This window comes from Alternaria dauci, chromosome 7 (assembly GCF_042100115.1).
Source record: "Alternaria dauci strain A2016 chromosome 7, whole genome shotgun sequence".
NCBI lineage: Eukaryota > Fungi > Ascomycota > Dothideomycetes > Pleosporales > Pleosporaceae > Alternaria > Alternaria dauci.
In genome coordinates this window covers 900,773-927,112 of record NC_091278.1, presented here as the reverse complement: position 1 = coordinate 927,112, position 26,340 = coordinate 900,773, and the positions used below count along the sequence as shown (strand labels likewise).

General features: G+C 53.9%; 5 protein-coding genes across 5 annotated transcripts; 2 read left to right on the top strand and 3 right to left on the bottom strand.

Annotated features, from left to right (window-relative positions):
- Positions 1–1,782: 1,782 nt before the first annotated feature.
- Positions 1,783–5,273, bottom strand: ACET3X_007475 (uncharacterized protein; the record flags this gene model as incomplete). Its single annotated transcript, XM_069453625.1, has 4 exons — positions 1,783–1,993; positions 2,050–2,801; positions 2,832–4,371; positions 4,426–5,273. The coding sequence occupies 4 exons, from the start codon at positions 5,271–5,273 to the stop codon at positions 1,783–1,785; spliced, it is 3,351 nt and encodes a 1,116-aa protein (XP_069304638.1).
- Positions 5,274–8,830: 3,557 nt separating this feature from the next.
- On the top strand, positions 8,831–10,636 carry ACET3X_007474 (uncharacterized protein; the record flags this gene model as incomplete). Its single annotated transcript, XM_069453624.1, has 3 exons — positions 8,831–8,841; positions 8,892–9,496; positions 9,564–10,636. 3 exons carry the CDS (start codon positions 8,831–8,833, stop codon positions 10,634–10,636), a joined length of 1,689 nt encoding a protein of 562 aa, XP_069304637.1.
- A 263-nt stretch (positions 10,637–10,899) lies between these two features.
- Positions 10,900–11,489, top strand: ACET3X_007473 (uncharacterized protein; the record flags this gene model as incomplete). The annotated part of the gene is made up of 2 exons (XM_069453623.1): positions 10,900–11,001; positions 11,061–11,489. 2 exons carry the CDS (start codon positions 10,900–10,902, stop codon positions 11,487–11,489), a joined length of 531 nt encoding a protein of 176 aa, XP_069304636.1.
- A 3,701-nt stretch (positions 11,490–15,190) lies between these two features.
- Positions 15,191–21,933, bottom strand: ACET3X_007472 (uncharacterized protein; the record flags this gene model as incomplete). The annotated part of the gene is made up of 4 exons (XM_069453622.1): positions 15,191–15,358; positions 15,415–20,769; positions 20,900–21,569; positions 21,785–21,933. 4 exons carry the CDS (start codon positions 21,931–21,933, stop codon positions 15,191–15,193), a joined length of 6,342 nt encoding a protein of 2,113 aa, XP_069304635.1.
- Positions 21,934–23,444: 1,511 nt separating this feature from the next.
- On the bottom strand, positions 23,445–26,036 carry ACET3X_007471 (uncharacterized protein; the record flags this gene model as incomplete). Its single annotated transcript, XM_069453621.1, has 1 exon — positions 23,445–26,036. One exon carries the CDS (start codon positions 26,034–26,036, stop codon positions 23,445–23,447), a length of 2,592 nt encoding a protein of 863 aa, XP_069304634.1.
- Between the last annotated feature and the right edge of the window lie 304 nt (positions 26,037–26,340).

Sequence of the window (26,340 nt, the reverse complement as noted above, 5' to 3'; positions counted from 1 at the left end):
CAGATGTTAGGTATAGGCGCACTTGGTAGGCATACCCGTATACGGTAGCGTATACGGCAGGTGGTTTGGCTTTGGTTCCAATGCTACAATCTTCGTTTCTTATTTTGTGATGCGCGCGAGGCGGCGTGCTTCATGCACAGAGTTAGCACGTGCGTTCGTAGTACAGACACACAATACCCACTCACTCACACCTTTGAGATGTATAGTTGATGCAGTGAAGAGGATGCGGATTGACGCGCATTGCATTGCAGACAAGTTGGGCATTGACTGAAGATCGTGGTTGACCACTAGTATGCAGGTGTGATGCTGCGCATACGGAGGCTTTGAGGTCCGTTGAAGTAGCAATTTGATGTTGGAAAAGGGACGAGATGGTCGTACTCAACGCGCATGTAACGGCAACTATTCGCAACCCTTGAAGACACTTTTCTTTGCTTCTTTGCCTCTGGTCGTGCATACCGGTCGAACGAACCAGCGATCTCATCTGTATATCGGGAAGATCCAGCTGCATAATCGACGGTAAGGATTTTTTTCAAGATTGAGTTTACGATCTGGCTGAAACCATCCCGTGGTGTTGGAATGCCTCTGATTGGTGTGAGAAGATAATGATGGTGGTCGTTACAAAACAATTACTGCTGTTCAATGGGTAGCTGGTCGCCTCTGCAGGAGAAAAATCGGCAACCAACAGGCGCACAAGCAAAACGGCTGAGGCGCTGCACCCGTGCCGACTAATCTTTTTACTCCAGGACTGTTCAAGACGGGTCGAGGCGCAACGCCACCGTATTAGACCGAAGAGATGCCGGTAGTCATCACACGAAACACGGTCATCTGGCATGTGTATACGCATCCCGCAAAAAAGCATATCTGAGGATGGTTGGACGAGAGCCACGGATAGCAGTGCCACGGACCTTTACATCGAGTATGAACGGTGTGTTCAAGGGTCCCGCAGTGAAAAGCAACACGACGTATGGACATTGGAAATTCCATAGTGACCCAATGCGATGTATATTTCTTTGCGAGCGGCGGCAGGGATATGTATGAGTGGCTTGGACCTAGAACCCCAAGATCTCCTACCGGCGAACGCTAGCGAAAATCGAAGCAAGTCGACGCAGACTCCACACCACCCTCCACAGCGTTGCAGTCACCCAGTCTGATCGGTGAACGATGAAGGGGAAGGGAGTGGAACCAGCGGAAAAAACCCAGGGTATACCCATAACAGCGGTAGGCGAGCGTCATGGAGAAAGAAACAATATAGGTGCAGTTGAGAAAACTCGTCCCCGCTATCCAAGCCTTGGACGCAACCGGGGATATGTTGATTCAGAGATACGCGAGAAGAGATCCGAGACCAGAAGGAAAGAGAGAGGGGAATAATGATTCCGAAATGCTTAGTTTCAGCGCTAGCCGCCCAATGACGATGATAAGTTAAAACTTCCGTTTCGTTGCGTGTGCGTGTGCCGCGTGCATTTGATAATGCAACTCTGTCTTCTACAATAGCTGTCCTGATCGATGGTGGGGGACAAGAGGCAAGAAAGAAACCAAAAAGCAAATATAAATGCCCAGAAAGAAACTGACATGCAGCAGCGCCAGGGTCTACTCATGCAAGTCATCATGCACGTTCAGATCGGTGTCGGGCCGGATCTGCCAGACGGTGGCGCATGTCGAATGGCGATTGGGATTGGATGGTCGCCATCGAGCAAGAGATAAATCGTCGGATGAGAGCGCAGCATGGGCCTCGTCATGCGAATGCGCTTTGCCGATATTAAGTATGTCGTCATGTTAATTGCTTCATTCGAGACCCTGCTGCCTCTGGACGTTTTTGAGGATCTCGAGATCCATACGCAGAATTGGCGAGTTTTGCGCTACGTCGCTGATGACAGCAATAGTACGTTTGAAAAGGGCGGCGAGATTAGCCTTGGTGAGCCAGGTGTCGCTTGGTAGGAGGGGGTATAATTTGGATTTGTACACCGAGGCTAGGACGAGCATGTTGCCGAATTGTCTACACTGAGTGTTAGCAGGCGGTGCCAAGTTTGACCATGGGTAGTATCGACTTACGCGTGAAGTGTACCAAAAATGTTAGTTACAATAAGCCTCTTCTTGCGCGTAGGCTGGAAGTATTGGTATTGGCTACCAGGCTCTTCGCCTACACGATCGAAGGCGATGGTACTCCGGATAGCGGCGTTGATACATTGGCAGGCGATCTTGATAATCTTGTGCTGGTCTTCGCTCAGGTCAACCATTTGGACGTTCCTGTTGGACGCCGCGTTTCCGTAGGGTGATGGCGAGTTGTGCTGCGTTGCGCCAGTTGTTCCAGGAGGCGGGGGTGGAAACTCCAGCGTATGGCTCGCAAGCTTGAGGTAGGGTCGCAACATCATGTATAGACCGCCATAGTATTTGGCGCGTACACGAGCAATGTTGAGATCTGTCGAGGGGTACTCGTCATCCGACCATGCCAGTTCCGGTGTGAGCAGCTTCCTCCAGCCCTCAAGAATCTCCTTGTGAGTGAGCGCGTGGTGAGCAACCTCCTTGAAGCTTGTAGGGTCGAAGCTCATACGACCACTGTGACCGTACAGAGCATTATGCGCAACGTTGAGGACAACTCGCAAGAAAGTCTGTGTGGAGTACAGTTTCATCATCAGGTCTTGTCTTGGCCCTGCACGTACTTCGACATCCTGTTGCACAAAGTTGCTGTCCTGATCCTGAGACCAGTTTTCGTTGACGCCTTCAGGGTACATAATCTCGCTTTGATGCGCAGAGATGCCAGAAGGCGGCAGAGTGCTCATCTCTGCGAGAATATCGGATTCCAGCTGCAGGGCTGTCCAGTAGACACACATGACGAGGTTGAGTCTGTAACGCTCCTTGGAACTCCAGGTGTGTCTTCTGTCGCTGTTCACACGGAGTAGCTTGGTGTAATCAGCTTTGATGAGGACCAGGGCAATTCGGCAGGCGTTGTTAATCCAGCTCCAACTTTCCAGTACTCGTGCATACTGACTGAGGAATAGCGCGGCCAGCAGCATAGCCTGCGCATGCGCAACAGTATTACCTCCCTGTTGGTTTCCAAGGATATCGGTGGCGTAGGCATAGTAAGCCATGCCAGGTAGTAGGTCGATGTTCTTCGGGCGGTGATCGTCCGAAGTCTCGCTGTGGACACTGTTGAAACTGCCGTTAGGATGAGGAGAATTCCGAATGTAGCCCCATTCGCTGTGAACATACGGATGTCGATCATTCTGTGGCGCAGGCAAGGGGTCGGTGTGCATGCAGACTTTACCCAAAGCAAGAACGAGCAGTACAATCGCATTGCGCAATGATCGTTCAATCTCACCCCGACCAGAAGGGAGTCCCTCAAGGTTGCTCTCTGACCGCTTTCGCTTTACTCCGTGAACAGGAGCAGGCGAGTGGGCGTTTAGCGGCTTCGCGTCGGGGCTGTATTGATCACTGAAGTCATTGAACATGCGTCTTAGCCTGTTCTCGTTCATGAAAGGATGAAAAATGTGCATGGTCTCCATGTACGACCGGAGTAACTCGAACATGACATGGCGTCGAAAGTCGGGCCGACCGTCTGCGCCAAGCCCATTCTCCTGCCGCGGCTTGGGCAGGAAGTATTCTCGAGGGGTGCTACCCGGTGTCGTCGTTCCGACGGGCACTTCGGAAAATGGATAACCCCATAGGCCTTCTTTGCCAGGTGCTGGTGAAGGGGCTTCTGAATCGTTGCTGCTCTCTGGGCTTCCAGGGCCTTGCGCTCCGTCGTTCAGGTCTTGGCCCTCACCAACACCCCAGACGCGCAGCAGTCCGCGGTCTTGCTCAAGCTGCATCGGGTAGTCTGAGACTTCACGGCCGTTGTCCTGTAGCCTTTTGAGATAGGGAATACCTGCATAAAAGATGCTCATTTGCTGCCACTCGTCCAGCAATTTGTGCGCTGGTGTTGTGTGATCACCCTGCAGGCCCGTTTGTTCTTTGGGACTAGTCTCAGTGGCATGGCTGCGATCGGTCCTCACACTCTCAGCCGGGGTGGCCGGCTGTTGAGGGGGCGCATACTGCGATTCTTGCTTGATGGAAGCCGATGCTTGCGCACCCAAAGGCGACATCATGTTCGAGTGAGGGGCAATAGGTGACTCCATTTTCAGGTTGCTGTTGACTCGACCCATGTGCCCTCTTCCCTGTATGGGAGTAGGCCATCTGGATGTGCCGTGCTCTCGCGGAGGTGCGGAGAAAGAGGCTTCAGGCGACGCGTGGTTCGACATCATCTCGTGGTTCCGTGATGGTGGAAGCCTGCTCTCAACACTCGACTTCCAGCCGTTGAACTGGTCCACAAACTGCGACAGAACGTCGGAGATGCTGTTGACACTTTCCTGAAGTTGCATCATACTTCTGTCTTGCCTGAAGGGGGGGAGGAGTCAGCGATGAACCAAAATGAGGGAACGGGCAACGCACTTGGGTGGCGGAACATCCTTGTACTGGCAGTCGAAGCTGTTCTCTCTGCAGAACTGGCACGGTCGAGCTTCGTCACACTTCTGCTTTCGCGAGCGGCAGTGGTTGCAGGCCTGGGTGGCGCGCACCTGCTTTCGTCGTATCTGCTGTGCAGTGCCATAGTCGTTCATGTACGGCGTCTGCGCGTAGGGAGTGACAGGAGGGGCGTACTGCTGGGCTGCTGGTGGCGGTGGCGGCTGCTGCTGGGGATGATATGGAGTTCCATTGGGGTGTGCGCCGGGACTGATGGCGTGGTTGTATCCATTCGGTATGCTGCCATTGGGGCGGTGCTCGTGGTTGATTGCCCACGGCTGGTGGTGGCCGCCATGCTCCATGGGAGTCTGAGTTGGAGGCTTCACGTCGACACTGATACTGGTGGGCCGGGAATGCTGTGGCTCTGCTGGTGCAGTGGTCGCCTGAGGTGTGAGTGGGGGACGGTAGCTGGAGATGCGGTCCTGGGAGATCGTCACAGGTGATGCTCCAGTAACGCCATTGGGATGCTGACGAGGTGAAGGTATGTTCCGTGGGTCCGCAAGGGCACGAATATCAGATGGTGGAAGGGACGGTGAAGGAAGCGGTCCGGGATAGCCTGGGACGTGAGGGGGATACTGGTTAGACGGAACCGGTAAGCCGTGGGCAGCGTAGGGCGGAGACGCCTGGACCAAAGAGGGATGAGACGGAGGTCGAGTGGGTTGGGTATGAGGCGGTGGAGGAGGGTGTGGAAATCCGTGGCCGTTATACTGCGGGTGATCAAGATTGCCGGAGCCCAAACGAGCTCTCTTAGCCTGGCCGGGCGCGTCAGGATCAGCCATCCTTAGATATGCCAGACGGAATCCGCTATGGCCATGCGGCTATGTATGACAGACGACTACTGGGCAAAACGGATGGTCCCAGGACCACCAAACGGCAAAAGCCAGGAAGGTCGCGGGGGGTGGGCAGGTTGGTGGAGAGAGGCGGCCTCGGCAGTCGCAGGGTCAGGAAAAGACCAATTCGCCAGAGTCAGCGAATGGCAGGTCAAAGATGATTAGCAGATGACAGCCCAACCCGCGTCATCGCCTGGAAGAGGGGAAGAGTTTGGAAAGCGTCGGAGGGCAAGTGCTCGGAGGCCAGAGTGGGATGCAGGACGGGAGCTTTCCTATGCCGCGTGCGCGAAGAAAGGACCTAGCCTTGGGCAAGACTCTCTTACCATGGAGCCGGAGACAACTATCCGAAGCAGGTAAGGCCCAGATGAATGAGTCGCGGACCGTCTATGCTGTCGACGTTTGCTGGCTTGGTCGGCGAAAAGTGGCGCTATTAAGACCGGGCCGTGCGAACGAAGGGGCCAGGGCGCAATCACAGAGGCGCGAAACTAAATCAGTCGCAAAAAGGAACAGCTCAGAGCGAGATGCGACGGGGGGGGGAACGACGGAAGACGGCACAGCGCTGGCTCAGGCACGCGGGCGGAGGTGGAGGTGGACGAGGAAGGTGGTAGTATGGGATTAGTAGGGGTAGGTAGTGGTGGTGAGGGCTACGGCTAGGCACTATGGTGTGCAATCATGGGCCATGTCGGGGGGGGGGGGGGAGAACATGATACCGATGCTTGGAGAGAGATGGACGAGGATTGCAGAAGCGGCGTATTAGCGCAAAAGTGAAGGATGTGCAGCACACAGGTCGCTTGTGCCATTGACCTAGCACCCAGCCTGCAAGACCAGGGTTTCGGCGGGGCCACCAGCCGCGCTGTGTGGCCATCGACAAGGACGACATGGCACCGTTGTATCAAACAGCGCGAGCTGCCAGTGCCCGCCATGTGCCATAGGATGATGCCGTTGCAGACAGCAAACGTTGCTCCCGCCCGACGCGACCGCGCATCCATTGCCTACGACTACTACTTGGGCGCCGTCTCCAGCCGACGGCATCACGTCTGCGTCTACACAGTACGTCCATCTCCAAGCACACATGGCTGCTGCAATTCCAGCGCCCGTCGTGTGTCAGTCACGGAGCTCGTTGTTTCGTGCCGCCGTGCGCGGTCCTCCGCTATGCAACAGTCATCGTCGACAACCCCCCGTGCATCTTGGAGCAGGCCCGCCCGTCAGCAGCAGCTATAGTCGGATAATTTCTGCCCAATTGCTGGCCCTGAAGATTCAGGAAGCTGATCCGAGCTCAGAGGCCGACTAGTCACGATCCCTAGTCGGCCAGCCTCCACTTTACAGCGGCACCGAGGTATTCGAGAAGGTTGATAGAAGTGATGCGCTGCTTGTGGCGTGCAGGCAATATCTTGCAACGCCGCGGCTGACCTCTGGTACTGTCTGCTTGCCTCGAGCACTCGGTCCCATCCTTTGTGCTGTGACGATTCATGCGCCGAGTCTTTGCGAGTAGGACCTGTCCCTCACAACTCTGCTGCCCAAAGATCAGCGTTGCGTTTCCGGGCTGCAGATCCTGGCGAGACTCCTATAGGCAGCTTGGTGGCACATGGCCAAGTAGTGTGTACTGCTGCACTACCCTTTTGTCCGCCTCGTTTGCTAGGGAAATCGCGGCTGCTGTTCACTGGCAGAGGCCGGAGAGGCGCCGGTCTTTTGCAAGTGACAATAATTGTATTATGTCTAAGGCCTGCCCTACAAACTAGCGCGCTGCACCGCGCGACCGCCGTCATGGCATTAGGAACATTGGTAAGCCCACTTGGAGTAGTAGGACCCCTCCGTCGTGTGCACTCGGAGTGAATTGGTACTGTGCACGCCGCAGTGCCCTGAACACCCTTGCAAACGCCGCCATACGTACGTAATCCGGTCGTGAAGGGCCTTCCGCAAATAAACGGTCAGCTGCCCGGCGACATCAATCCAAAACAGCAGTGCCTTTGATGCTAAGCTCTTCGCAGAGATGGCCATCGAGCCAAATTGTCAGATGACGAGCCGACTCTGCCCGGCCCTGTCCCTCACCGACGCTATGGCAAGTTGCGGTCTGCTTCAGACTAGATGACTGATGCGTGAGAGGACCTGTCCGATAGACGACTCCCCACAACCGAGATTGTCTAAGCAAAGCCGGCCTGCGAGCCTCGTGGGATTACCCTGGCTGTCCACATCCTGGCGGCTGTCGCTTTACCACGTGGATCGCATGAGGCGTCCAGTGGAAAAACGGGGAGTCCCTTGGATTACTCTCCACCCAAAGATGGCGCAGCGACGAGTCAAACTCGTGTCGTCAAGTTGCCGTCGAGTCGGTGTAGTCGCTTCATTTTGCGACACGGCATCTCAACGCTTGCCATCGATCGGAGCAGCAACATGTCTAGAAATTTTAAGCTCCAGACGGCAAGTGATGTAGTAGCCGCTTGCTGCATCTGGCATAAAACCATGCAGAAGGGGCTGGAGACTCGGCAAAGCGGCGCGACACGGTGAAGCGTGAGCCGCACATCCTTGGAACGCATTTGCCTTGTCGTCTGCACATCGAAAGTGTTCGTGCTGACGCACGTAGAAGTTAATAATGACGAAAGGTGTGCTGTGACGTCGCGAGTGACGATGTAGATGAACTTTTGTCTGGTCGCTGTCCACCAGGTGGTGCGCGCGGGTATTGCCTTGAATTTGATCCTCGGAGCCATGTCCTGCCGTGTCGTACCAAATGCAGAATTTTGCAACCGAGGAACACAGCTTTTAGCATGTCGCCGTTGCCAGGTGACACGGCCAGATCAGCTTCTTGTTTGAGTTTTGTAGATGCGTGTAAAGCGCAACTGTCACGCAACTGGTACATGCAAGGAAACATGTACCTAGGTAGACAGGCGCGATTCCGCCAAGCCTATCTCGGACCATGACTGCTTACCCACGTCCATCTTACATTGTACCGCCACACCAGAGAACGAGTTGGTAGGTAGAGCCATCAGCCTGTGACTTCGTTTGTGTAACGCGATCTATCACCAGATCTTGCATACTGCACCCGTACATAATACGCGAGATGCATCTGTTAGCGATCTTTCGTAGCCGAGGGGCTGAGACGCCAGTGAGACAAGTTCAATCACACATGTATACGTCACAACTTCATTCGCGTGCAGGAAGGCGAATGCACACCACCACCTCCAGACACGTCCAACATCCTCTCGACAGTGCCTTTGATAGCGCAAGATCGCGTGGATCACAGTCTCTTGTACCAGTAGACTCCACCCTTAGCCTGGAATCCTGCCAGGAGGAACACCATGATCGCTACCCTCATTTTTAGCGTCATTGCAAGCTTCGCCATCTATCAGATAACCTGGAGATATCGTAGCCTACAGCGAAATGTTGCACTAGCAAAAAGCTCGGGGTTGCCTGTAGTTGTAGTGCCATGGCACATGTTCAGCATCTTCTGGCTGTCAACATTCAAGTTATGGACGCCATTGCTGCAGAGGTTTGTGCCGACGCCGTTGAGAGGCATGTGGATGGAGTAAGTGTATCCGACCTGACCACAACTGAGATGTTAACTCGATCCTGTAGCCTTCTGCACCCGGAATGGGGTTACATGAGCGGTCATGAGCCTTTCCGAAAAATGGGAATGGACGTGTTCATTGTCGCTTCTCCCACCAGAAATACCGTCTACGTGGCCGACGCGGAGGCTGTGGGCCAGATTACCAACCGCCGCAATGATTTTCCCAAGCCTCTTGAGATGTACGGGTCATTGGATATTTACGGCAAGAATCTCGTGTCAACCGAAGGGTCGGATTGGCGTGGACACCGTAAACTTGTCGCACCCAGCTTCGGTGATAAGAACAATGAACTCGTGTTCAACGAAACTCTCCATCACGCAACGTCGATGCTCAGTCTGTGGGCTGGGCCTGATGGAAAAGGAAACTTGACCGTGGCTGACCCTTCTGTCGCGGCAATGAACTTTGCTCTCTATGTTATCAGTGGCGCAGGTTTCGACGTACGAGTAGTATGGCCACATGAAGAGGGTAAGAAACCAAAACCTAAGAAGGGCGGAGAAGATTCGATCTTCGTGGGATCCGAAGCACCTCCAGGTCACACCATGAACTACAGGGAAGCTCTCAGCGAACTACTCCACAATATCATGTGGACCCAGATTATACCTATCAAGTGGCTTCGTAAGTCACCTCCCTATCATCTCCTGACTGTGTTGAATTGAGACCATTTTCTAACGTCATCGGACAGCACGATCACCAGTCAAAGTCCATCGCAAAGTTGGCGAGGCTGTAGGCGAATGGGGAAAGTACATGAACGAGATTTATGAGAAGAAGAAGACCCAGGTCGAATCCGGCGATGACACAAAGGAGGGCATGGACCTTTTCGATGCTCTGATCCGAGGAAGCGGCATTACCAAGAAGGAGGGCTCGACAATCACTAAGAGCGATTTGCTGGGCAATGCTTTTGTAGTGATGCTGGCTGGTCACGAAACAACAGCCAACACACTGCATTTCTCCATGATATTCCTCGCCATGAACTGGGCGTCGCAGAAGCGGCTACAGGACGACATTGACAAGATATTTGGAGGAAAGCCGATGGACGAATGGAAGTTTGAAGAGCACTTCCAACCCCTTTTCGGTGGCATGGCGGCGGCTGTCATGAACGAGACATTACGGCTCCTACAACCCATTGTCAACATCCCCAAATCCACTGCGCCGGGTCGGCCCCAACCATTGAATGTTGGAGGTCAACAGTATACGATACCTGGGGATACACACATCTTCCTTAGTGCGGCTATCCATCGCAATCCTAAATACTGGCCAGCACCATCTGACGAATTGAACACGGGCGGGATACCGGACGTAGACCAGTTTCGACCTGAACGCTGGCTCAAAAACACAAAGTCTGACAATGACTTTGTCGACATTAATTACGATGACGAAGAGTTACGTGGGCCATCAGGAGAAGACACTTCAGCTCAACTCTTCAAGCCTGTCAAGGGTTCATACATCCCCTTCAGCGATGGCTTTCGATCATGCATTGGCCGACGTTTCGCTCAAGTTGAGATTCTTGCCGTGCTGGCTTCAATCTTCTCGCAGTATAGCGTTGAGCTTGCAGTAGATGACTTTGCTAGTGACGAAGAGGTGGAGAAAATGCCAAAAGGAGGTAAGGAGAGGAGGGAGCTATACCGAAAGGCTGAGGATAGAGCCAAGGACTTCATGAAGAACAAGGTGGCAAGCATTGTCACGCTGCAGTTGAGGGGCGTATCGATACCGATCAGGCTGATGAAGAGGGGAGAGGAAAGGTTCGCCTTCGATTAGATGGAAACTGTATATATTGCATTGAACTCTGCATGTACATAGGGGATGAATGTAGGGTTGCAGGTGTCTGTCGTGATAGCTACCCCGCATACGTCACTACGTACCCCAAAGCTACCCCCCCAACTAAGAGCCGCTACATCCGACATAACTCCGCTACGACTACCAACGCACTGCATTTGTAAGGACAATTCATACATTGATCCATGTTTTCGTCCTCACATATGCAAAAGTGAACCTGTATCACCAATTCGGCACACATCACAATGTCACCTCCAGTCTTCCCACCCGAAGAGCTACGACAAATCGTCCAAGAAGTAGCCACTCTACTCAAAGAGCGCAAAGAAACAGTCTCCGTAGCCGAAACAGTAAAGTCACTCTCTGCTCTACGAAACCTAGGTCTTCCTACTGATGCGTACTCACAAAGGCAGCAGGCGGTCTGATTTCCGCGGCACTCCTTTCCTTCCCTGGTGCATCGAGCTATTACCGCGGAGGCCTTACTCTCTACACGCTTGAATCCCGCATCGCCTATTGCGGCTGGACACAGGACACGATCAAGTCCTACAGCGGCCCAACCCCCACCATCGTCTCCGGCCTTGCCGAGCACACTCGTAAGACACTGGGTAGCACATATACTGTTAGCGAGAGCGGAACGGCTGGACCGACGGGCGGCACAACTAAGAACAGGACACCTGGTTATGTGGCGCTTGCTGTGGCACGGGAAGCAGGCGAGACAGTGACAAAGGAGGTGGAAACGGGGAGCAGTGAGCGCGAAGGCAATATGGTGGCTTTTGCTGTAGAAGGATTGAAGTTGCTACGCGATGTTCTCCGTGGGGGTAGTGAGGGCAAATTGTGAATCATGCGATGAGCTGTTGCATCGATGAATCGCTAGAGGGAGTAAGTCGTGCGAAGTTGCAGAGTACCGAGTATCTGGTTTCGAAGTGTTTCGTTGAACTTATATCAGTCTTGATAGGGAAGGAAGGAAGGTATACTTTCTTATTGGCCTCGTTCCGTACTCGATAACCGAACTTCCAGTCCAGATCGTGCACGTGCAGCTTTTTGGCCATGTATCCTTATAAGAAGATTTAGCGATTGACCGCGAATCCCTCCCTGGACACCGTGCACTTCGCTTTCAGCCAACAATGCATATCTTGTTCGGTTAACCGACAATTGTGAGGTATGCCGATACGGCATCTTGATCCTTCAAAGGACCCGGCAACTTGGTATCACATCGACCACGCCACATATCGCCGACGCCGAGTAAGGGATCTCACCCACCACACATCAAGATTCGCTTACCCTTCACTCCCATACTGCCATGTCTGCAGCTTACAATGTCCTATTGGTGAGATAGCCGCCCAGATCCTGCCCAGTCCTCTATGCGCGGGTGGGGCGTGAGTAGGATTCGCGACGTGGTAGACTTGCTAACCCACTTCGTGGACGTTGCCAAGTTTCGTATTCTCCTTACATGGCAAGCGAAGACCTCGTTATACCCGTGCCGTTACGATTCAGGCCGCAGGCAGAAGGAGAGTCACTTACCTGCTTCCATGCATGGCTGTAGAAGCAGGTTATGGAAGGTTGGCGTGGGACCAGGTATGCGACCGGGGATTTTGGCGCCACGTGTAACAGTATGCAGCCCTATCTGCATGCAAGAGCTACAGGTCGTAGGATGGAAGAGATGACTATGAAGAATAAAAATCTCTCGGATGTCAGTCCGGTGCAATGAGCTGGCTGCAGGGGTAGGCGACAGTGCGGCGTAAGGGTTGACGTGGCGCAGTTGTTCGTAAGCGTGACGTATGTATCGAGTGGTGGAGAGACATCAGGTGGTCTTTTGAACTGCAATTTGAGGTCTTTGCTAACGTTCAATCAAAACTTGCCAAAGGGCTTCCCTGACGCTGGCAGGCATGTATGCGGTTTTTCCTCTTGGTGAGAATGTGAAGTCTGAGAACTTGCACACTTCGAATTCACAGTTACCAGCTTCTGGTCCTATCTGTGACATGGAATCACGTACACACATACGTATTGCATCAAATTTTGGCCTAAGTATTGAAGCATATTGACTCTAATCACATTATCAGCATCTGGATATCTTCATATGATGCCTGTGTACGTAGAGGAGCTGCTTACACACAGTGCCATACCACGTTTCTCTTCTAGGAGCATCGTCCTTCATGTTTCCAGGATATCCACAAATGCAGATGTTCCTGCTTCAGCCTGTCGCATACCCACTTCCGCAAGTGCAAGTGCCTATTCAAGCAGGTTTAATCCCCGCACCACTACCACTTCTACTACCACCTCAGCAGAACTCTCCCCAGCAACAACTACTGCTTCCACAGCAACCTCTTCTGCAACCACAAGTTTTATTAGCCCAGAAAACCCTATACATAACCACTTACTCCTCTAAAGTCCTCAAATGCCAACCAGGCGCCGAAGCACAACTACTAGAACACGTACCACACGTACCAGCCCTTCTCACCATATACTGCCAGAACTGGCGTGCACCACCACGCAAAATGTGCGAGATGTACTCTGGAGTGAGCCCGCAAGTACAACAATTTATACTAAAGAGTCGGACAGCCGTAGGGGAAATGTGAGTACCCATATCTACACTCCAATGCCATTTGAAGAACTCAGGTAAAAAACAAGACATTGATTCATGATATATTAGTAACAAAGCAATAATGCTCATTGCCAACCATTTCAATGCTGGTCATCCGGTTGTCTCGATACAGACTACGTGTCATGCGGGTACACATCGAAGTGTCGGTGCAGCGGAGATTGTTGCCAAAGAGATGAGACGGAGGGGTGTGAACGTTGTGGTCAAGCATTTGCATCGGAGAAGGGGACCTGGTGATCTTTGGTAGGTTTGGGATGGGTAAGGGGATAGACAGATGCCTTCATGACAGAACACTTCGATAGTGGTATATGAAGTAAGCCATTGCAGTGTTGATATTATCCAAATACTCTTGGAGGGTTTCTCCATGTTGGGGTTTCGTGCTTGTTTTGGATCGTAAACTTGCCGTCTCTGATTTCATTGCATTTTCGGAGGCATATATTCAGAAGACGCTCAGACCATAGGTCCTGGCTGTGTAATTTTTTTTTTGGAAAAAGGTGAGGGCATTGCTGTAGTGGAACAAGAGTCATCGAGATATGCGAATTATATACCCAATGGTAAAGTACCACAGTTGTAAGTACTACGTTTGCACAGAAAGCCGAGATAGCCGAAAACCATGACATCGTAGTCGAATGTTCTGTGGATTTGTGAATGTATTGAAAGCCTTCGTGATTCCATCTCATGACCATTCCAGTATCGGTTTTGGATCCCAAGACGAACATGAGCTGTGTGGGCATAACTTTTCGCAAACTTCAAGAGCGGAGATGTAACAGTCAATCTCCAATCTCAGAGGAGTGTCTAGAAGAGAAAGACATTGGACACTATTGAACTTTTTGGAAAGTGGGAGGGACTCCATGGTAGAGTATCCCCATTCTTTTTTTTTGACAAAGAAGCAGAACAGACAAGCGGCTACATATCACATCATACTTGTGTTTTTGGATGTGATAGACGAAGAAAAGACAAGAGGCGCACTCAACAGCTATGATTTTCGTCCATTCGAGAAAGAAGAAGAAGAGAGCAACAATCGCAGATTGTCACCATCCATAGTATCAGTTCCGTACTGAAGACAACACAAACGCATCATGTTCAAAGATAGTAGAGGCCGAATCATCAAAACACGAGGCTGCTATTCCACGCACCCCTCGCCTTCGCCATCATGCTCGCACTCATACACACATTCACCGCACCCGCCAATCATCTGAAAGCAGAGTAACCACCCCCCACCGACCAACCAACCAACCAACCATCTCAAGGCCGTGAAAACAACAGAAATCAATCGTTCGACTACCCAGCCGTCCAAAAGCCCAAGCCCCATCCCCCAAACCCAGCATGATAATAATAAAGTGTACAGCTAACAGTTCCAATCCAAACGTAACCAAAAAAAGAGCCCCTAACCCAAGGTTAACCAGCAAAAACAACATAGTACGCATAGTGCGCAAAAGCCCGAATCTGCTCAGGAGCGAGCTCCTCGCCAAAAACGCCATGAAACCAAAAAAAACGAACCCTCCGCCTAATTGCGACCCGCTCAGAAGTTTCCTACATTGTGGGTAGTGATAAGATACGTGATGGTATCGAGGTCATGTGAGGTAAAGGTATAGGTGACATAGAGGTACGTAGTCTCCAGGGCATTTATGCCGCATGTATGCGCATGTGCTGTACAATACAGATCCATGTCCCATCCGCTCCCGAGCCAGTGTGAAATAAAACGCCGAGTCGATAATTTGTGGGGAGAAAAAGATGCGGGTGTTGCCATGCTTCCTCACCGAGGAAGAGACTAATGGATTAGGATCTGATAGGGTGTTGTGTAAAAGGCGAATTGGGAGCGAGACTTTGTGGTCATTGAACGTCGCCGCTTTCTACGGGCGACGCGTGATCGTGTTCGCATGTTGCAAGTTTGCGTAATTGCGGATATGTATGGTCGTTTCGTGTTAGACAGACGCGTTTCATGATGGCGCCATGCCTTCCATAGCTCCACGTTCAAACTCCTCTAGGCGCTTGAGCTTCGCCTCTAGTTCGGAGAAAATGTCGCCCATATGGCAAGCTTGGTCGAGCAGAGACCCAGAGCCGAATGGCCTTACCATGTGGCGCAGGGCAAGAGTGCTGGCACAAGTCTATCGTCTTGATTAGTATTCGCTCTCTTCGTATCTAAAAAGCTCAGGAATCATACCTCGATTCTGGAGATCTGATGCTCGACGAAGTTGATCAAGAATCGGTCCGTTATCTCCCCACCCCTACTCCTCATTCTCTCCAAGAGGGCCGTCTCCGGCGGCTTCAGCTCTGAGCATCCTGGATTCTCAAGTGAACTGCACAGCATCTCTAGACGTAGACTAATGTTCCAGAGATTCCATACGTCTTCGGTGTCGATAGTGAGCTGACTACCCGCCATCTTTTGACCCGCCGTAGGCTCTTTTTGCTGGTCCGCAGGCTTCGGTTCCGTCTGACGTTGAACAGCAAGACGACTAGCGAGCGAGTGGGGGTACATGAGGTATATGTATTCAGGATTCTCAAGACCCTTGAGGCGGCGTTCACCGAGGTCTTTGACCTCAAAACCTTGGGAGCTGAGGGACCGCAATTCACTACGAATCATCTGGCTGTTCATGTCGTCGCTGTAAGCTTCTTCAGATCCGGCAGAGTTCTTACGGTCGCCTTCAATGTGCGTCTCGAGTAGACGTTGAATCTCAGCGATGAAATCAGACGAGACAGTGATTTGACCTCCATCGGCAACGGAAGAGATACGCGAGGCACGATTGACCATGGGTCCAAAGTAGTCCATGCGCTTGGTGACTGGGTCGACTTCGCACACTGGTGTGCCCCAATGGATACCCATACGGACAGAGAGACCTCGGAAGATGACATTACCATCAGGATCGACCACCTCTTGTCCATTGACGCTGTTGAGAATCTCTTGCGGCCACTGCACTTCAAGTAACTGGCTCTGGATTGTGAAACACCACAGCAGAGCTGACGTTACAGTGCGGAAAGCGACCATGAAGGCATCACCTTCCGTCTTGACTTCGTAACCACCAATGATGCGCAGCTGTCGACGCATGAGCTCATTGTGCATCTTGATCGCGGAGCGCATGGCAATCGGGTATGTCTCCCAGAGTATCGTCGAGTTCTTGATATCTGTGAACACCAGACTGACCTCTCCGGTTGGTGCATCCACCTCGTTGTCGAGTCGAGCAAGCTTAGAATCGCCAACCAAGTTGCCCTTCTTTCCGCGTCTTCGTGTTGCCGCAAAATCAGGATCCGCGCCAGGAGCAGGTATGAGAGACATGCTCTGCGTGCGGTACCGAGCACGTTGTTTGCTCTTGAGATCGCTGACACCGAGCAACATGACCATGATCTTGTTAGTCGCGCCAAAAGCGATGGCCAAGTCGCGGAGCTTCTGAGCAGCAACCATCAGGTCGTCGCGCTCCGATCGTGCGACATCGACAGCAAAATCCGGGGTGAGATAGTCCCAAAGCTCTCGAGAAGCTATTAAGATCATCTCATCTCTGTCACCAAGGGTAAGATTGAGGATGTGCGGCGAAGCAATAACCGATGGAGACATTTGGACGTATCCAAATGCTCTCGAAACCTCCAGAACATCGTTGAGTTTACCCTGTCGCGAGACAAACCCTCCGGCTTCTCGTATCCTGGACCTCTCACCAGGCTCAGCGGGGTCGTGTTTCCTGGTAAGAATTTTGTGTCCTCCTTCTGAACGGATCAGAAGGGCTTGTGCGTCGCCAACGTTGGAGATGTAAAGTTCCATCTCTTTCAGAAACAGTACCGTTGCCACGCTTCCAGACGTCATGTCATCATCGCTGAGATCGGGCATGGAACTGCGTGTTTGTGTCGATGGTGCAGTGAGACCGTTCTTGTCCAGACCCTGACTTGCAGCGGTAGCTAGTTCCTTGTTGAGGCCAAGGTAAGTTCGTCGCAAAGCGTCCGATGGGGTTTCACTCGGTTGTAAACGCTCGAGCTCGTTGGCGAACCGGTTCTTGAAGTGATCATACAGGTACTTGGCGATTTTGGCTCCACCACCAGCGAGCGGTTGTGCGTCAAACAGACCGAGCAGCTGCTCATCGTCATGACTACGGAAGCGGGGCACAACCATATCCATGGTTGAGATGTGTTCGTTGCGACCCAGCGAATCAGCCATGCCGTACGCCATTGTCCCAACAGCCGAGCCAGCAGTGCGCACTCGCCGGTCTTCTGACTGCTCGGGTACTGAGGGAACCATCATTGTGACATCCATAAGCCCCAGCACTCGAAGATTAATCAAAGAGCTGAAGTCAGTGAGGTCGCGCCCTTCTCGCATGCTCATGCCACTACCGCTGTACGAGCCGCTGGGTTTGATCTCTAGACGCTTGTTGCCCGACAAATTCAGGTAGCGGAGTTTGTGGTTCCAGTTCCAATTCCAGTCATATGGCCAATTCGACACATTGTATTTCAGCGAGTTGCTAGCGACGTCGAGAACCGCCAACTGCGCAACCTTGCCAAGTTCCGCCGGCAGGACCTGGAACTTGTTGTTGTTGATGTGAAGGACCTTGAGCGAACCAACTTCCTCCAGGTCCTCTGCCGGGAGAGATGTCAAGTCGTTACCCGATAAGTAAAGCTCAGTGAGGTGTTGCCATCTTCGGATCGTGCGAGGTGGTACATCGTAGATAAGATTGTATGACAAATTCACGATTCGCAACTCGGGAAGTAGACACAGTTCGTCAAACACGTCGTCGTTTAGCCGGTTGTCAGCCAGGAATACGTGTCGAAGAGAACCCGCGAAAGTAGTCACCATACGGCTACTAAGGCTGGAGTCTTTGCGGGACACGGGAGTCAGTGTCCCTTCAGTGGGTGCACGCGACGCTACTGATGGCTTGCGTGCTGTGCTCGAAGTGTTGTATGATGCCTGGGATCCCTTCCGTTGCGAAGAAGCAGACGATGTACCAACACTAAGGCCTCCTGATGCCTCGCTAGGACGGCGATTCTGGAAATCTTCCAGCTTTCCCAGCTCTTCGTAACTGGGACTTGAGGCCAAGCCTGGTGTGACGACTGCAGACGCGCCGTCTACCTGAGACTGATCGCCGTTGGTTACCTGCGGAGGTGATGCGCCCGGTTTGGGGAATGCTTCGAGGACGTTGGAAGAAACATTCAGTGTCTCGAGTCGCCGAGCATACCACAGTTCCTGGGGAAGTTTATTCAGGTTGTTCTCGCGCACATCCAGATAGCGAAGCTCCACTAAACGACCGATCTCGGCAGGCAATACGTCCAACGAATTTCGGGCCACACTGAGATGTTCCAGCCTATAGAGCTTTCCGATGTTGTTCGATATGGAGGTGAAGTGGTTCTTGTCGAGGATAAGCTTTGTGAGACCGGTCAATTTCCCAAACAGATCCTCGGGCAATTGCGCCAATTTGGCTGATGCAAGATTGAGGACGGACAGTGATGGTGTTGCCTGAGTGAGACCAAAACGTGTGACTGGATTATGGTTCATGTGGAGCACACGGATCTTGGGAAAATAGCCTTCGAAAGCGGAAATAGAGTTATGTCCGATCATCAGGTACTCCAGTCGCGGTAGCTGGGACATGACATCCATACTATCAAGCGCGTTGAACCGTACATCAATTTCTCGAAGGTTGACCAGATTGCTCAGTGTTGAAGGGAAGCTACCAGTCAACTTATTGTTCGTTGCCCAGAGCCTCTCCAGACATGTCAGTTGGCCAATCTTGGGCAAGCTCGATATCGAGTTGAAGCTGATATCAAGATCTACCAGGGTCCGGACTTCGCACAGAAAGTCGGGAAACTCGCTCAAAGAATTTGAGCTTAGATTCAGACTGCGAAGCGCACGGTACTCCCCAAAGTATCTTGGTAGTCGGGTCAGCCCGTTGTTGGAAAGTCGAAGACCTTGAAGACTTTGCAGCTTGTACAATTCGGCGCGATCAAGAGATTGGAGACGGTTGTTTGAGATGTCCAACATGGTCAAACGGCTGGCAAGGCTTAGACTAGGAGGTAGTCGTCGGGCGTCATTACTGGTGTATTTGATCTCCCGCAAATTGGTGCATGCAAGAATGAAGTCTCTGGGAACGTCAAGTGACAGATTGCGTGACAGGTTGAGCGATATTATCTCGGTCGCTTTCTGGTAGAGTGTGATGGGTATGGTGATGAGGTTTCGACCTTGAAGATCAATGTGACTGAACTTTTGCATCTTGCTGAATCCGGGATCCCGTTCCAGACTGGAGTATCCGCTCATCTTGGCTGGGAGGAAGGTGAACCTGCAGAGGTAGCTGTTATCCTCACGCCCAACATCCTCCAGGCGATCCTGATCGGTGTACCCGGCAAGTTCTAGCAACCGCTTCTGGATTAACAGCGGGCGCTCGTTACTCTCCAGTTGCCGCGAGGTATCGTGTTTCCGCATCACAATGTGATAATTGTCCAGTTCGTCCTGTAGCACGGTTTTTTTACCTAGTATCTGTATGATCTCTTGTACGGTTGTGTTCAGGGTGGCTGATAGTGTTGCAAACGTCGAATCGACTCTGAAAATACGCAGGCAGTATGTCTTGTTGTCGCTCTCTTCCTTGCAAGGAGTCGTAGCCTCCTCAGCGTCGCCCAGCTTGTCCATCTCGTCTTTCATGCGCTTTACGGCCCAGGAGTCTGGCGCGTCCCAGGCTGCGGTACCGTCGTCATCGGGCCCCGGTACAGAGATGTCTTCGCCGAGGTTTGGTGGCTGTTTTGGCACCTCTCCGACAGGCGGCGTCATAGGCGGTTGTTGTGAAGTAGGGTTCACGATGCCTTCCATGTCGTCGAGATTCCTGTCTAGGAAGAAGACGGCATCGTTGCCTGCCATACTAGCGATGGTATCGTTGGGGTCTCGTCCGGTGTGCTCGCTCGCGGGTGGGCGCTTGTCTTTCCGGAAGGTAGGCAGACGGTGGTGAGGAGCTCTCACCCTCTGCTCTTTACCTTGGGCTTCGACACCGTTGTTGACAGCCTGCCGCTTTGCCATGGTGGCCTGCGGAGACGCCTCTGGTCTTGCGAGCCGTGCGCTATTGATGGAGGGACTCAGAGAGGTGGCCGAAGCGGTTCCAGCGGCAGTCAGGTTTTTGAGGTTGTCTGATGGCAGTATGCGATCCGACTTGTCCTTGTCTTTGCCTCGTAGTCGCGCGAAGAAGCCGTGTGACGTCTTGTTGGTGCTGGGCGATCGCTGCGCTATCCTCTCATCTCGTGTCATATCCGAGTATGAGCTTGGCGTCGGGCTCGAAGGTCGTCCCAGAAGGCTAGTCTTGGAGGCGAACGCGGAGCTGAGGGCGGAAGGCTGGTTCGGGCGAACGCTGTATGTGGAATCGTCGCGGCTGGTGGTGGGGCGCAGCGGGTAAGACTGGTTTATGTCTGCGCGTCCGTCCGGAGCCTTGTTTTCCTCCTTGCTGCCCTTGTGCCGATGGCCAGTGCCGGGCAGCCTTACGTGCAGCTTGTGATGCGACCGACCCGATTTGGCTGAATGTTGCTCGGACGAGCGACGTCCTCCATTCTCACCTGGAGTAGGTATGTCCTATGAGGGGTTAGTGATACAGGTCCGAGGTCGCGGTGCGTGGTAGCGGAGAAATAAGGAAGGGGCACGAGGAGTAGGAAGACAAAAGTGCCTTCCTCGGCGGAGGCCCAAAAACCAATTGAAGAGTTACCTTTGAGTCTTGGAATTCCCATGGCGTGACTTCCGAGGATGCTTGCGGTGTACGTGGCCGCGAACTGGTAGGCGAGGTCGGGCGGGACTGTTGCTTGCTGCCTATGGTGTTGCTGAGGGAGTTGCCACGGTTCCGCTGCTGCGTGTTCAAGCTCGTGTCCGAGTTTTGACGGTCGTCGGCAGGGAAGTCTTCTCCGAATACGTTCTGCAGGCGTTTGTGGAAGCCTCTGCCCATGCTCGACTTGGAGCCAGTGCTGCTGACCGTGGTGGCGCTGGCTACAGACGGCCGTCTGTCGTCCTTCAAGGGAAAGCCCATGCTGTCCTCCCTGGCACCAGCGGCGGGGCGAAATCCAGGCGACGATTGCGACACGTCCTCGTTTGAGTCATTGAAGAAGCTGCTCCAGACACCGTTGGCCATGCTGGTCCCGTTGGGCGCGGTCGACCAGGGCGCGATTTGGGAATTGGTGCTGGAAGCGGTGGGGGGGTTTCGCGATATCGACGGCACTCGTCCTCCCGACGTCTCCAAGACAGCCAGCTGTTTTCGGTGATGTCCAAAGGTGTTCGTCGCGGGGTTGTCCCAAGGGGCAGGCTTGCGCGGTTTGTGCGAGGGGTCCTTGGGCGGCGGAGCTGGGGGGACGGTGCCAGGCGAGATCTCGGACTCCCTCTCGACACTACATGACGGTGTTAGCAGCGCTTCGTGTGGTGCAGAGCGGCGATGCACGTCTGCTGGCAGCGAGACACTGCGAGGCGAGGCTGGCCATTGTGCTCGCCAGATGTCTCGCGCGCCATTTGGGGACGACGCGAGGGCCGCGGTCGAGGCGCACAGCGCGCGCAACCTCCCCACCACGGCGCCCAGCGCTCGCAGCACCAAGATGGAACAACATACCGCGAATTGAGATTCTTGTCCGTCTTGACAGTCACAGGGGTGCCCCTCAGCGAGCCCGCGCGTCCATACGGCCGTATCGTGTCGCCGGAGCGCGAACTCCACGAGCTCTCCACCGATCCATGGCGGCCGATGGTCTCATTCCGCGTCATGGTCGCGGGCGGCGGGGGGCGTGCAGTGGGTGAGTCGCGACAGTGGCCCGCGCGTCTGCAGCGTCGATGGCAGCGTCTAGGCGGCGGCGGGGGGTAGGGGTGATGGGAACTGCTTGCGCAGAAAGGGCTGGGACGGCTACTTCATCGAGGCGGGACAGCAGCTCGAGGTGTGCAACATGGGCGGCGGTCGGCACAAGAGCAGCGGCAGCAGCAGCGTGGGGGCGGGCGGAGAGACAGCAGCACGATGCGTCACGGGGCGGGCGATGCGTGGTGGTTGTGGTTGTAGTCGTAGTCGTGGTCGTGAAGAACGGCTGACTACTCTCGACGACGCTGGGCTGTCTTCCTCTCTGATGGTGCATGGGCATGGGGGGCTCCACTTTGGTATGGAGAGCAGCATCAAGCCTGTATGCATCGAGCAACAATGCGCCACCTGCACCCACACCACAGCCCACACAAGACGGCTAACCCTCCCAGCTGCCTACACACTACGGGGTCCTACCGAGCAGCCGTCCTAGCAATCCCCTCCCCGGCCTAGAACATGGGCCTGAGCCTGAGCCTGCACCCGGAGCTACCTGGGACCGCATGCAGTAATGTCAACAACGACAAACGTTGCACTACCGGCTTTTGATAGTTGCATCTCACCCCTTCTGTTTGCAGCATATGCCTATTGCAGTGCCTCTGACTTGTGTCTAGTCGTCGCACCTCCTTCCCCCCCACCCCGCTTTTCATAGCCACGTTTGCTACAACACCACCACCATCGTCATCCATTTCATCCATGCTACTGTGCACAACCGCATCCCGCATCGGTGTCTCCTTGATGGCAGAACTAATTATCGATAGCTTGGGCCGAAAGCGAATCCGACTTTGTGGCGTGGCTGGACACCATTTCTTATCCTTTGGCCCAAACCACACCGTTTCATTGACCTCCGACGTCTAGGGTGTCTGTGGGCTGCGGGCTAGCCAAGCTGTTGCCCATTTGCCGTATTGTCCAAGGCACTCTTTCGTGCTGCCGAGCCTCTACGAGGCATGCATCTTTGTGTGTGTTTACTTTGCTGCGCTCAACGCTGACGTGATGGGAAATATTACTTCGACGGGGGCCAATAGGGCTCGCGTCAAACCTCCATATTGCCACACTGCGGACATGTGTATTGTGAATGATTATCAAGGTGCCGGCCTGGGCATCATCATATTACGTCCTTCAAACTCATCCCAACTGCTTCTTCTCGGCTACCGGCTCGGATCATTTCACAACAGGCCACTCATCGCAACTTATCTAATAAAGCAATCATTAAAGCTTGTACGTCGCCCTGTCTACCTCAGATGCCTCTTTTTGTAGTGACGCACTACATCTGCATTTCCGCATCTAGAGTGAGACCTGTATCCAGTACCAGAGGCATGCTTCGTCAAGTTGCCATGGCGTGCCATCAGAACAGCTTCCACGTACCATGCCTCATACTGAAACAGAATAATCTTACAAAACACACTTCCGATTTGATCAACTGTCCTCGAGCCTACTGAGGTGCGCCACCGCCTTGAAGAGCTCGCAGAATATCTTGCAGAGACTGCGCTCCAGCTTGAGCATTGCCCTGTTGCGGAGGATTTGCAGGAGCTGCTGGCTGCGCATATTGCTGGTTAGGGTAAGAATACTGCGTGTGTGGCTGAAGTGGGGGCGGCGCAGGTGCTTGTGCTGGCATCTGTGGTTGTTGTGCTTGCTGCTGTCCACTCATGGCTCCCACGACCTGGAACCACTGCGCCCACGCTGCCAGGTTGGCCGCCTGGTTCTGCTGTTGGGGTGGCTGTACTGCAGCGACTGATTGAGGTTGAGGGGTATACGACTGCTGGTAGTTGTACGCTGCTGGTGGCGGAGGCACAGGTGCGGCAGCATATGGCACCGCTGGCTGTGATGGCCCGGAGAAGGGCACTGGCCAACCTGCATTACTGTTGTTTGCATAAGCGTTAGCATTTGACGGTCCAGAAGGTGCTGGAGAAGCATGTTGCTGTTTCGGAGGCTGTTGCGGCTGCTGTTGCTGCTGCTGCTGCTGCTGTTGCTGTTGCTGTTGTTGCTGACGTTCCCGTTCCCTCTTTTCACGCTGTCGCTGCTTGCGGTTCTTGTTCTTGCCGCCGCCGCCGCCTCCTGATGGAGACTGTTGAGATTGGGCTTGCTGAGGCTGGTTGCGGTCCTGCTGAGAGTGAGACTGGCTACGATCTTGTTGCTGGCGGGCTGGCGATGCCGAATATTGGTTTCTCTGCTGGTTGTTCTGCTGGCGATCGTTGAACTGGTCCTGTTGCCTGCCACGGTCAGATTGGTTCTTGCCGCCACGCCCGCCCTTGTCACCACCGCCTCTGTTATTTTGGTTGTTGGCGTTGTTGTTGTTGTTGTTGTTGTTGCCGCCTCCCCGATTGCTTTGCTGTCCTCCACCGCGGCCTCCCCCAAAATCGCCTCGTCCGCCGCCATAGCCTCCTCTGTCGCCGCGGCCGCCACCAAAGTCACCGCGACCGCCGCCTCCTCCTCGTCCACGGAAGCCGCGACCTCGATCACCCCAAGGTCCTCTGCCGCGACCCATGCCCCTTCGAACGTGACTACGGTCTTCGAGCGGCGCACCTTGGCCAACGATTTGCTCAAAGTGATCTGGTCGGGCAAGCGGCTTGTACATGCCCAGGTCTTCATCTTCATCGTCGCTGTATTTCAGACCACCACCCTGGTACTCCATGGGCCTGTAGATGGGAGGTGCCGGTGCGTCTACATGTAGTCTTGGCCCCGTAGGGATGTTGACAGCCGGCTGCTCGTCGTTGGTGTCTGCCCTCGCGCGCTTCTTAGCCTTCTGTTCGCGCTTATATTCGGCCTCCTTCTCGTCGTCTGAGAACTCGACATCGTTGGTCTCTTCGTCGTGGAGGTTCGATGCATCGGTATGCTTCTGCTGGCGGATGGGTTCTGTTTCGGTGAAGGTCGAGTGCTCATCCACATAGTAGATGGGCGTATCCTTTTGAATACCTAGATTCTCAAGTTCAGCGGCGTCGTTGAAGCCGAAAGAGTAGCGAGGCTCCTCCACACGGCCAATCTGCTCGGAGACCTTGCCGCAAACGGTACGATTTCCTAGACACAGCGCAGAGCCAGACTCGAGCACTTGTTCGTCGCCAGACATGTTGGCTTTGACGACGACGAGGTTTCCGACAATAGATTCCACCTTGCCGAGTTCTGTGATCTTTGTGCTTTCGGTGACTGTAATGTCTGGCATCTCGTATTTCTCGTCCTGTTCGTTGAGCGTCTTGACCTTGACTGGGCCCGAAGCGCCTGGCTCATCGGCAGCTTCGGCCATGAGGAGGCGGACCTGCTCTTCGGGATCGAGCAGCTCGCCCTCGTCTGATCCCTCATCTGAGCTATCGTCAGAGCTGGAGGAATCCGAGGACGAGTCTGAATCAGACGCGTCCGAGTCTAGCTGCCATTCGGCGTTCTGGTCATGCCTGTTGGCTTCGGCCGCGCGCAGGAATTCGGCCTTGCTATCGAAAGCTGCGCCATCGGGTGCAGAGGCATCTTTGGCGGTGGCTTCAGTCTCGTTCTGGAGGTCTATGGCGGCAGTAAGAGCCGCGTCAAGCTCACCATCCGTGTCAACGGCTGGCGTATCGGCAGCAGCAGTCGCAGCGTCTTGGACAGAAGAGAGATGCGGCTCAGAGTGCTGTGGAGCCTCATCCTGCGCCTGGCCCTGATTGGCTACGGGCGGCGCGACTGGGATGTCGGCCTGCGGGCTGGCATCATGGTAAAAGGCCTCCTCATCTGAGAGCTCGCCGTCTTCAGGGGCGTCGTCTTGGACGACCGCGCCGCTCTGTGGTTGCGACTGCGCGACCGGGGGCTCGCTCACAGAGCCGAGTCCAGGGAGGTGAAAGGCTGGCGCGGGTGCCGCCGTAGCAAACAACGACGTCGTCCCGTCTACCGCCGTAGGCAGCGCAGAGGGCTTGACGGGCGTAGTGTCGTAAAAGTCGTCGTCCATGTCATCGACAGGCGAGCCAGGCGCGTCGAGCGCAGATGCAGATGTAGATGTGCCATAAAAGGGTGCGTCCGCTTCCAACCGCGCCCTTTTGGCCGGTGGTTCCAGAGAGTCGGACATTTTCGTGTCTCTCTCTGCAGTCTTCTCTGAATCACGCGTGATCGCTGCGATATATCAACTGCGGTGTTTGCACCAGTTTGCTTAAGTGCGTGCGATGATAGTTCTGGTTGAGGAGACCACGTCCTGGGAGAATGTCGCCTTTTTGGATGCGCGCTAATGGCCTTGGCGGGCAGGCGCGAGCTCAGCCCTACCACGGCGCGAATGCATTACGCATCCGCGCTGTGCCCGTGAAAGCACTTCCCGTGTGCTTTCCATGGAGACTCGCCAGCGCCTTGCATTCGCCCTTTGCATGTCTTCTTGCTGA